The sequence below is a fragment of the Nicotiana tabacum genome, chromosome 9 (genome assembly GCF_000715075.1).
Source record: "Nicotiana tabacum cultivar K326 chromosome 9, ASM71507v2, whole genome shotgun sequence".
In the NCBI taxonomy this organism is placed as follows: domain Eukaryota; kingdom Viridiplantae; phylum Streptophyta; class Magnoliopsida; order Solanales; family Solanaceae; genus Nicotiana; species Nicotiana tabacum.
The window spans coordinates 126761334-126773637 of record NC_134088.1 but is presented as its reverse complement, the minus strand read 5'-3'; the positions used below and the strand labels follow the sequence as shown (position 1 = coordinate 126773637).

The following is a 12304-nucleotide window of genomic DNA, read 5'->3' as shown; positions in this document are numbered from 1 at the left end:
TAGACTTTGAACATCATTATTGAATTTTTTGACTTTAATACCGCCTGAGCTTCAACGAGGTTATACTAAATACAAGACAAATAGCTCGAAGTATAACGGATGATTTTAATTGTTCACTATTTTGAGTTGTATTAAAGAGGAAAATAATCATTATAAGTTGCTACAGTACAAAATGATAGTGTGATACTACTATAACATAGTAATGGACTTTATATATCACTAATTCACTATCTGGTGTTGTATATTTTGTTCTTTTATTGTTGTTTTTGTGTTTGAATTCTAAGAGCCCATACCTCCAAGTCCTTAGTACACACATGCTTAGTTGGCTTCAACTATAGGAAAAAAGATACTAGGAATCTGTTCATAAATACTCAATCATTTTACCATATTTTTATAGACTTTTCACATTCTTCTGTTTTTTTTCTCAACCTGAAATAATTCTTCTTTTGTGAGGGAAACTCCCCAAAGGCCCTTTTTTTTTCCTTCTTTTTTCTTTACTAAAATTTTAAGATAAAAACAATTACTCTTTCTGTTCTAAGTTATGTGAACCTGTTTGATTGGATACGGAGTTTAAGAAAAAATAAAGACTTTAATAATTTATGGTCCTAAATAAATCAAAAAGGGACCCATAGTATTTGTGTGGTTATAAAAACTTCTCATTAATGATAGAATTGTAAGTTTAAGTTAAATTGTTATCAAATTTAGAAAGAGATCACTTTTTTAAACTGACAAATAGGTTCACCAAAACTGAAACAGTGAGAGTATCTCATTTGTTTTAAAATAATAAATAAAAAAGAAAAGAAAACAAAGAGGAATTTAAGGGAATGTACCACTAGATTGTGTTAAGCTAGACATAAGGCGAAAATTTCGATATGTCTCAAAATCTCTGTCCCCAGATTTCAAGAATCTTTAGATCTAGAAAATAAAAAAATAAATGCAAAAAGAAAAACTTTTTTTCTTTTACTTTTTGTATGCCTTTTCCATATTCCAAGAAATTTATTTTCATCCATCTAAAGACAAGTAAAAAAACAAAAAAATGGTACACAGTATCTGTAAAGTTCTAGAGTTAAGATTAGCACAAGCTCTACATTTAAGGTCTCTTTATACTTTTTTTGTCATATAGTATGAAAATAATAATCTTTTTATTGTGGATATGTACAATGACATGAATAAAATAATTTATTTGGTTCATAGTGTACGTGGGTGTTTTTGTTTTTTATATATTAGTATAGTTTAAGGGTAAAGATTAAATCTTTATGCAAGAAGGTTAGTGATATTTAACAATAATTACTTATGTAGTAATAAATGAACAGCTCATTTTGGGGTACTGAAGTTACTACAGTAGACTAGTGTCCTGTGTTGTTCCAGTTTCCTTTAGGTAATTTTATGACCACTCATTCCTTTGTTTTTGTACCCAAAGTGAAGAGAAGTTAAAGGGGTTTTGTCTCTAAACTGTCTGTGTTTACATTTGACTGTTTGAGTTTACTAACTTTTATAGGATCTTGGTTAGTAGATTTTCTTTGTTTGCTTCAGTGGAGCAGAAGTTCAATTAAGGTACTTTCTTTCTTTTTTTCTTCTCCTGCTCCTTCATTTTCTGCTTCTGTCTGAAATGTTGTGTGCTTCTAAAGCAGTTTTGAGATGTGGGATTTTGAAGTTGAGGCTAAATTTGTTAAGGGTTTCTTAATCTTTAAATATTTCTTGGATTTTGGTGTTGTCTATGCTTTTTAAGGTGTTAGATAATGTTAGTTTTTGTTAACGTTTAGTTCTTTGAACACTGTTTTTGCTCTTATGAGAGTGACTGTTTTGTGATTTTGAACACTGTTTTTGCTCTTATGAACTGATAAAGCACATGTCTTAATCAATGTTACCTCTGTAGTGACAATTTCTTTTGTTTTTAAACTACCCTGAAGTGGACTAATAAGTACATGACACTATTTGTATACCAAGAATTGGATGACTGAAACTGAAATGTCAAATACTTGGGGAATCCTGTGATCTATTATTTAGGAGAACAAGCATTCTAAACTGCCAAAAGTTTGAATCTTTTGTTAGGTCTTTGTTTAATGAACAAGAATGCATTAAGTGCTGGTCTTTTGCTGTGGAGTTGTCACTGCGGGAAATCTGGATTCGCTAGACAGTAGACATCCTTTAGTGGAATATTATGCTAAGATTTCTTGTGTTATGAGAGTGTGCCTTCCTTTTTCTTATTGCAGGGTTGGGTGGGAATATGGTGTATATTCTTCTGGACTTCCAGTAGAGTGCTATTACTACCTAGAGTTTAACTGCTTTCTTGGGTTCTGTCTTTTTTATCTTGTTGTTGTTCGTACTTGTTGCCATTACTTTTTTCATCATATGGGGGTCTATCGGAAACAACTTCTCTGCCCTTCCAGGGTAGGCGTAAGGCTGCGTACATCTTACCCTCCCTAGACCCCACTTGTGGGAAATCACTGGGTTTGTTGTTGTTGTTGTTGTTGTTGTTGTTGTTGTATTCTTCTAGTAGAGTTCATGTTTGTTATACAAAATCCCATGCTCTTAGCACAGACAACAAGCTAGAGAGAAAAGAGTTCTATTATCACTTTCTGATACTGCTTTTCTTTTGAATTACTTTACTATAAACACGTCCCTCCATAGTAATAGCTTGGTGACTTGGCCTTTACTCTTGAGCTCCTCGCACGCCTATACCTTATTTCATATCCGTTTGGTGGGTTCTCTAATTCCTGGTTAATACTATTAGGAGAAACCCAATGATGTAGAAGGTTACCGTTAACTAATGTTAGAGCATTTATTCCAAAGTTTTTTTTACAGTGGTTGAACTCTCTTAATAAGTATTCTCCCTTTGATGCGTATAGTTAAATTTATAAAAGTCTTCACTTTTTGAATTTCTTTGCTCATTTTTTAGATATCTGGGGCCAGTTTTATTGGGGAGGAGTGTTTTGCCTGTTAAGTTTTGCATTTCTGTTTATATTTGGAGCTAATAATCGACCTACATTTTTGAGGCAGTCATACGTCTGAGTTCATCTTTCTTTTCAATGAAACTCGCGTTAACTTTTGTACTCTATTTCCTGTAGAACCTCTTGACAAACCTCGTCTGAAGCAACAGTGCAGGCTGATTGATACTAGAGTTATAAATTTTGGATGCTTCTGATGATGCTCAAACCGTGGCTTGCGATATCCATACTATTTTCTTTCCTCATCTCAAATGTAATAGGTAATGCTTAAGTTTCTATTTATCAGCTCAATAATCTAATAGTTGTATGGTGATTCAGGACATTGGTTACTTGATTATGTTCTTAGTTGTTCCTGTTTTTTGTGTTTTGATTTTCTGTTGTTCATGTGATTCATTTGTAATAGGATCCAACAGCTGAGCTTTTTACGTATTGTCCTTGATTTGATTTGTTTGGAGTTTTAATGTGTATGTTATTTCAAAATTGTAGGTGCATTTGTTGGAATAAACATTGGCACCGATGTTTCAAATTTACCGCCAGCTTCGGATGTGGTTGCACTCCTCAAAGTTAATCAAATAACTCATGTGCGCCTATTTAATGCTGATGCTCATATGTTGAATGCGTTAGCCAACTCTAGTATCGAAGTTGTTATCGGTGTTACAAATGATGAGGTCTTAGGGATCGGAGAATCTCCATCAGCTGCAGCTGCTTGGGTAAATAAAAATGTAGCAGCTTACATTCCCTCTACAAATATTACGGCTATTGCCGTGGGTAGTGAAGTTCTCACCGCAATCCCAAACGCTGCACCGGTTTTGGTTCCTGCTATGAATTACTTGCATAAAGCATTGGTTGCTTCACAACTTAATAACCAAGTTAAAGTTTCAACCCCGCAATCAATGGACGTGATTGCTAGGGCATTTCCTCCTTCCACTGCCACTTTCAATTCTTCTTGGAACTCAACAATCTTCCAGATCCTTCAGTTTCTAAGAAACACAAACTCATACTTCATGTTGAATGCTTATCCATATTATGAATATGTTCACTCTGATGGAATCTTTCCGATTGAATATGCCCTTTTCCAACCACTCTCCACAGTGAAGCAAATTGTTGATCCAAACACCCTGTTTCACTATGTAAGTATGTTTGATGCTTTAGTTGATGCTGCATACAACTCTATAGCAGCCCTCAACTTTTCAGATATCCCAATCGTTGTGACCGAGACTGGTTGGCCGTGGGATGGTGGTGCCAATGAGCCCGATGCTACTAAGGAAAATGCGGAAACTTTTAACAATAACCTGATTCGGCGTGTTTCAAATGATACAGGTCCACCTAGTCAACCTAAAAATCCCATTGACACCTTTATTTATGAGATGTTCAATGAAGACAAAAGACCTGGACCGATATCGGAAAGAAGCTGGGGTATCTTTTCTATAAATGGGAGCGAGGTTTATTCCCTTAGCCTAGGTTCCTCGGGCGGCATCTCTGACAATTCTACTGCAGTTTTCTGTATAGCAAAAAAGGGTGCAGATGAGAACAAATTGCAAGATGGAATTAACTGGGCTTGTGGCCAGGGACATGCTAATTGCAGTGCTATTCAATCTGGGCAGCCTTGTTATTTTCCAGATACATTGCAAAATCATGCTTCTTACGCTTACAATGACTATTATCAGAGAATGCGTAGTGTTGGTGGAACATGTGATTTTGATGATACAGCAACAACGACAACACAAGATCCAAGTAAGTTACCATATCTGATGTTTTAGTATGTATTTTCTTTTTTGTCTCTACAAAGGAGTTCCAAGAGACTATTGACTGTTTTTTTAGTTATCTTCTTGTCCAGTCTAGTCACATTTTTTATGGCTACATTAGATGAATGACATTAGTTTTTTCAAATGTTTGTGTATGAGATATGGTAGTGGAACATTGCTTGTTTTGCAAAGTTAAGCAACTTGTATCTGTTTGATTTCTTACAGATTTTGCAATGGTTCTCTAAGTTGTGACACAATGAGTAAAATGCAAAGTATGCGACTGTACACTATACTGCTAAATGCATCTAGCAGTATATTTCTAAATAACATTTCAACATGCTGATGCTGCATTTCAGTCTACAGAAAGCTCTTTGCTCTTCCATTTTCTTTTTCTTTCTTTTTTCCCCTTTTGGCCCCTTGTCCGGATCATACTTGCAAAATCGTCGATAATGATCTAGACAATATGCATTGAAATTACAACCCTTTTCGTCCTCTGTGTATGTTATCAGAACCATTTCTTTTGCTTTCTTATCTAAAGCTCGACTCATTTGATGGTTATCCTTGTGCAGGTTCCAAAACATGTAAATTTACAGGAAGGTGAGATTACCTAAACTAAGTATATGTGTACATGGTAAATTGCAAAAATATTGCTTCTGTGCTAAATTGCTTTCTTTTATTCGACAGTTCGACTCCAGGTGGGCTTTTCCCTCCGGCAGCATTTGGACCTATCAGTCCGACATCTCAGAGTTCAACGATTCGAGCATCTGTTATCGTGTATACATTGGCTGTATTTTCTGCTTTGTTGATGCTTGATGTGAATGTGCATTTTGTTTAATAGCCTCTTTATGAAGTCAGTTCTTTCCCTTGATGATTCCTCATGTATTTTTCAGGAAAATTGAACCATTTCAGTAGTCAGTTTAGATGATTGATATCTGTCTGACATCAACTAGATGATTGAAATCCATTTTTTGATATTTATTCCTGTTGATGATATCCACTTTAGTCATGTTACATGTTTACTAATTTCTAAGAGTCATTTAGTCATGTCAGAGATTTACATGCTTTCAAGTATTTTAGTTTTGTTTTTATTTTGTATAACATTGGCCTTGAGATGAGCTTCAAATGGAGTGACATTGTTAGCAAGGATTCATGTAGGTCGATCTCAACTTGTTTGGAATTCAGGCATAGTTATATCTTGGTTGATGAATAACCTCCTTGCCATTTGTCGTTCATCCACTATTCGGTCAACCGGCTCATCTTGTAGGTACCTTGGTAGGTCAAGTTTCGTCAATGTATTTGACGGAATAGTTAGAAGTATGCACAAGATGGCCAATCAAAATTATTATAGAAAGAGAATAAATGTCACGTGAAAATGTACATTAGATATACTTAATGACTTAGTATATAAAAAGGGCAGTCCAGTGCTTTAAGTTACCGCTATGTGCGGGGTCCGGGAAGGATCGGACTATAAGAGTCTATTGTACGCAATCTTAACTTGCATACGTAATGACTCAGTATATGTAGCGCAATATTTTTTAAACAACAATTATTTTTGGTAATTTTCCAAAGAATTTTGTATGCCAAGCAATAAACTATGGAGTATTCTCTTTCATCTTTTCTTTTTATAAATTTTTAATTAAATCATTGTCAAAATCCCCCAATGCTAGCAAAAAAGTTCCTGGTCTTCCCGTATCTGTCTAGGGACAAAATGAAAGCCTCATTTGAAGAATGGAAATTGTCCATAAAATGTTTTCCTTTCAAAAATGTGTTTATCCATAAAATTTTGTAAGCTTTTGGAAATTTTTTGAAAATGAGTTTTTTAAAAATCAAAAAGTGCTTTTGACCACATTTTTAAAATTTCAGATTTTTTTTTCCCACAAAACTGTAATATTTTTTCTAGTAAAATGCATGTCCAGCCATAATTTCAAATTGCAAATATCATTTTTCAATTTAACTCTAAATATATATATATTTTTAAAAAAATTATAATTTTTATGTCCAAACGCCTATTAAGTACCAAATTGTCTAGTACTAAAAATAGAATTTAATTTATATATACACTTTAATAATTATTAAAAATATAATTGCCTGAAATAATGATAGATATTTTGTTATAACAAATTAAAATACGTATAAAGTAATTAGGAAAACTTAGAAGAGAATATTTAAACCACGAATATGATCTCTTTATATAATCTCTTTATATACTTTCCAACGACGTCGTATGAAAGATGGAATAAAGGCAAGAAAGCAACAGAAATAGAAAGCAATCCACTTCGATAGACTGAGAGATAATCTTCAATGTACGGCGGAGCTCCGTCGGGCGGAATAGGAATCGGCGGTAGTAGTAGTGGAGGAAGAACATGGCCGTCGACGACGTCGGTGTCTAGTTCCGGTAAGAGAATACAGAAGGAAATGACTGAACTAAGCATAGAGGCACCACCAGATTGTGCAGCTGGGCCTAAAGGCGATAATCTTTACCATTGGGTTGCTACCCTCTTCGGCCCACCTGGTCAGTCTTCTATTCCCCTCTCTTTCTTTAGCTACAAGGAGTTAATCTTTCTTTTTCTTGTGGATAAGTATTACAAAGTGTTGAGCTTTTTTTTTTTTTTTTTTTTGGTGGATGATACTGTGAAGTGTTAGGGTTTGAAGCATAAAGTTGGATACTTAGTCCCCTTTGGGAATGAGTACTATTATACAGTATTTGCAAACTTGCAATTCTGTATTTTAGAACTTGCACATAATGAACTTCAAGAGAAATATTGAAATAGTTGTTTGAAGGTATATTTCAAGTGAAATGCTGGTTTCAGCTCATAAATCTGTTTTTTAAGTGAAGCTTGTGTCCAAACAAATTGAAACTTCCACAAAAATTATTTATTTTAACTTCAACTCGAATATTGTCCAAACCGTAATACTACTTTAATCCACTTTAACTGTGTTGGATTGACATTAGATGTAAATTGACCAATTTGGTGTTGAAGTGTGTCACTCCATCATTTAGAAGATAAACGATGCTTTTATTTACTTAATTCATGTATGTATTAACAGTTACTCTCATGATTTATCCGAAAAAGAAAAAGAAAAAACTCCAAATCCTGTGTGCTCTGATTCTCGTAGGGACAAGCACACGGAGATACTTTTTTTGTTAATGAGTTGTGGTGAGACTTGAATCCAATAATTATTTAATTCCTTCACGGCAAGGTCCTGCATAACCTTATTTGTTGAATCTGGCCTGATGATGCATACCACGTAGGTCGAAACCTTACTGTTAATGTATCTTGAATCTCTAAATAATAGGAAATGACAATGCTATTTCTGATGAAAGTGATTTTTGTATTCTTCATGTTGATGTGGCTGTGCTTATTGCCTGGTTTCTTTTAAAGTTGGTTATAAAAACATTTGTTTTTGCAAACTGAGTGCTGCTACAAGTACTTCTTTGAATTCCATGGCAGTTCTAAATATGCTCGGGATAACAATTTTGAGCACTTGGTTTATTTATTGGGTTTACATGAATTATGGGTTTTTAAGTTTGAATGTATACTTCTGCTTGATTTTTAGATAAGTAGATAGATAATTATTTTTTTTGCTTCGATTTACTGAAGAATTCCTGGTGTTTCACAGAATGAATATCTTCCTGTTTCTTGCAGGAACACCTTATGAGGGTGGAATATATTTTCTTGATATAACCTTCCCTTCTGATTATCCATTTAAACCTCCAAAGGTATGTTGAAGAATATGCATTAGTGAATGTATACGTGCATATAGTGTTGTACCTTTTTTTTAAGCAAGGCATCTATTGTTGTATTTTGTCTGAATGAAAAGTTTCCAATATTTTCCAATAAAAAGAAACTCTATCTTCTGATATAACTGTTAAAACTAGTACGAGCTGAAAAGACCAGCCGGAGATCCTTGTTCACCCTCTTCTGATAAATTTTGCAGTGTTCTTTCTGCTGAATAAAACTAACATAAGAAATGATAATTGCTATTATAACGAATTGCCTCCCATGAAATAGTCGCTTGATTGCTTCCCTTCCTTTATGAAAACTGTTACTTATGTTCTTTATTTTTGGGTCATGTGTAAATGTATGATCACTCTGGGAACTTAATACTCTTGATGATTCTTCTATTTATTTCTTCACATGTTTGATGAAGGTATCAGACAATAGCTGGACATAATGTCTTTTGGATTGTTTCATGAATCCTAAACATTGTTTCTAAGGATTTTGAGGTTGCCATGTCTTAAAATGGTAATTCAAATATTTTGGGTTTTCGTGTTCTTTACCCATAGAGTACCATCATGGTGGATAATAGAAGCTTCTTTAGCCATTATAATTGTGAGACAAAAGGTTACACACAGATAAGAATTCTAGGAAATTGTGCAGTGATGTTCGTTTTGAGTGCTAAGTTTCTTTCTGGTTCTTCCTTGTTTCTCCTGATTTATCTCTGCGTAAAGGCTGAAACTTGAGCTAATGATGATTTCCTCCGTACTTGTATAATCTTCTTTATGGTTTTTGTTTAAAATGATCACTATGCATTATTGCTTGAAGAGGACAACAAAGAGCACGGCTGCGGAACCAGAAAATGAAGTGAATTATGCCATGAAACAAAATCATTCTCTATGCGACCAAGTCCAGTAAATTCATAAATTGATGATAAATTTGATCCTTCCTGAACTTTGGGTTGGTGTACAATAAATGAGTGAAGTGAGGAAAGAATTCCGTAAGATCTGGTATATGTATAGTTATTTTCACCTTTATACAGTACCATGCTTATCAAGAACATAGTCTTTACTGTAATTAATCTGAACAAAAGACATGGGTGCCTTCGTTGAAACATTTCCACTGCCAAATTCAGCCGATAAACAAAAATCATCTTCACACAATTAACAATATTTCTTGTTTATCAGCTAAATCTGGCGGTGGAAACATTCCCTGGAGATTATCTTTTAGGTCCCTTTTCTTTTCAATGTGACCTCAAGCTTTTGCAGGTTGTATTCAAAACTCGCATATATCATTGTAATGTTGATCCTTCTGGCAATGTTAGCTTGGACATCCTAGCAGATAACTGGAGTCCAGCATTAACAATCTCGAAAGTACTACTTGCTCTGAGATCAATGTTCACCACTCCAGAAACCTGTAAGTTCGTATCCTATCCGCAGTCCTTTGCCCTCTCTCAACCGAAGTAAAATAGACAAAAATATGTTAATTTTATGAGAAAAAAATGCATAACAAAAGGCACATGTATTGTTTGATGAAAGCGCTTACAGGTTCATGCTGGACGTCCTTCCACTTATTTGGTTTCAATGAGTTAACTATATGAATATAATAACTACCTTTCTTCTGCATTCTGATGGTAGTATATTTTGATCCTGATTCTTGCAGATAAGCCCGTTGTTCCTGGTATTGCACACTTATACTTTGAAGATAAAACCAAACATGATGAAATAGCTACAGAATGGACACTGCGATTTGCAAGGTGAAAAAAATGAATTCAATGTGGAATTTTCTTAACAAGTTCTGGTCAGCCACCTGCTTAGTTTGAAATTCTCCCTACAGTTACTAGTTAATAGACATTTAAGAGCTGTTGTAGACTTGTAGGTGATATTTAAACTTAACGTCTGTATATAATACATATAGACAGTAAAAAAAAGCAAAAAAAAGATAAATTAGACTTCCGGTAGCTAATGTTTCAATTTTCCGTTGAGCCCAATGGCCTTATTTGTTCTATTTAAATTGTTCATTCCTTCATATTGCTTCATTTACAAGTCCTTAAGGCTGAATCAATGGAAGCAGAACGAAACTTGAGGGCAGGTTTTACCCAAAATTGGAATAATCTTGCATTCCTTAAGAGGGTGTAACATGAAGTTTTAGGTTTGGGATAAGCTGACTCTCAAATCCCGATATATATATGGTGTCTCTTGTGTGTATTCACTGTTTTCCTTGAACTCCATGTTCAATATTTAGTGATATGTAGTTGATAGGAGAACAAAAAGAACTGCCCCCTTTTTCTGTTTATTTTTTAAGAAAAAGTCAACCTTTTACTTTGATAGTAGGATGCCATAACTCAAGTGGTATCCTGACAGTTTTTTAATTATTTAAATTTATTTTTGTTAGTGTTAAAAATTATTATTTCAGTCACCAGAACCACCATATGGTGACCTGGTTTTTATTTGGAATTTGGTATTATCTTAGTGGGTAAGCATGAAGGCATTGTATTGAGGAAAATAAGGATGTCACATTGCTATATAAAACCAGAGCTCCCTACTCACTATGCAAGACAAGTTTAAGATCTTTTCATTCTTTCTGTATTGTTGGCTGCATAAGCAAAATGACAAGCTTAGGAAAGTTGGGGCAATGGCCTTTACTTGTAACTGCTTTGGCAATTTGCATAGCAGCTAACACTGTTTTTGCTGATTACTCTTATGGGTATACTTCTCCCTCACCTTCTTATGCCTCTAAGAAGTATTACAAATCACCATCTCCACCCAAGTATCATGTACCTACTCCTTACTATAAGTCACCTGCTCCTTCGAAGTACTACAAATCACCCGCTCCTACAAAAAACTACTACAAGTCACTCGTTCCTTCAAAGCAATACTACAAGTCGCCAGCTCCCGCGAAATACTACAAGTCGCCCGCTCCCGCGAAATACTACAAGTCGCCCGCTCCCGCGAAATACTACAAGTCGCCCGTTCCCGCGAAATACTACAAGTCGCCGGCTCCTTCAAAGAACTACTACAAGTCGCCATCGCCTGCGAAGTACTACAAATCCCCATCACCTGCAAAGTATTACAAGTCACCATCCCCATCAAAATATTACAAATCACCTGCTCCCTCTAAATACTATAAGTCACCGCCACCACCAAAATATTACAAGTCCCCAGTTTACTACAAGTCTCCACCACCACCAACTTATTATGAGAAATCACCTTCGTATTACAAGTCACCTCCACCCCCACCAAAATACTATGAGCAATCACCATCTTCTTACAAATCTCCACCTCCACCATACTATAAAGAATCTACACCTTCCTATAAATCTCCTCCACCTCCACTAAAATACTACGAACCTATAACTTACAACGTGCCATCTCTACCAAAGACTTATGAAAAATCACCATCTTATTACTCACCTCCACCACCAACGAACTATTACAAGCAAACTCCCACCTATGCCTCACCTCCACCACCTGAGAAGTACGAGCAATCCGCCACCTATGCTTCACCTCCACCCCCATCAGCATCTCCTCCGCCAACCTACTACTAATTTTAACTATTCGATCATTTTCCTCCATTTCCATGATTTTTAATTCCTTTTTGTTCTCTTATTTTTGGCAACTCCATTTCCTCTGCCAAAATTTGATGTATGCTTCCCGAAATGATCGGCTTTTACTTATTGTGTGTTCAATGTTCTTCTATTTTAATAATTTATATTATGTATTTATTTGAAATTGAAGTAAGATCCTCAAGATCTCCATCAGTTCTACTCTTTATATTGAGATTCTTTGCGTCCTACTTTTCCTAATTCTGTCGTCTTCTTTGTCTAGTACTGCATGCTTTTGTTGACTGAATTCTTTCGTTGTTTCTAACTTAGTTGAAATGAAGCGGTATT

General features: G+C 35.0%; 2 protein-coding genes across 2 annotated transcripts; both read left to right on the top strand.

The window, feature by feature from the left end:
* Positions 1-1414: 1414 nt before the first annotated feature.
* On the top strand, positions 1415-10400 carry LOC107816139 (glucan endo-1,3-beta-glucosidase 4). The gene is made up of 9 exons (XM_016641824.2): positions 1415-1554; positions 3069-3208; positions 3435-4682; positions 5263-5290; positions 5378-5522; positions 6989-7205; positions 8341-8414; positions 9681-9828; positions 10075-10400. Exons 2-9 carry the CDS (start codon positions 3136-3138, stop codon positions 10170-10172), a joined length of 2031 nt encoding a protein of 676 aa, XP_016497310.2. The 5' UTR covers positions 1415-1554; positions 3069-3135; the 3' UTR covers positions 10173-10400.
* A 492-nt stretch (positions 10401-10892) lies between these two features.
* On the top strand, positions 10893-12086 carry LOC107816138 (uncharacterized). The gene has a single exon (XM_016641823.2). It carries the CDS (start codon positions 11021-11023, stop codon positions 11957-11959), a length of 939 nt encoding a protein of 312 aa, XP_016497309.2. The 5' UTR covers positions 10893-11020; the 3' UTR covers positions 11960-12086.
* The last annotated feature ends 218 nt before the right edge of the window (positions 12087-12304 follow it).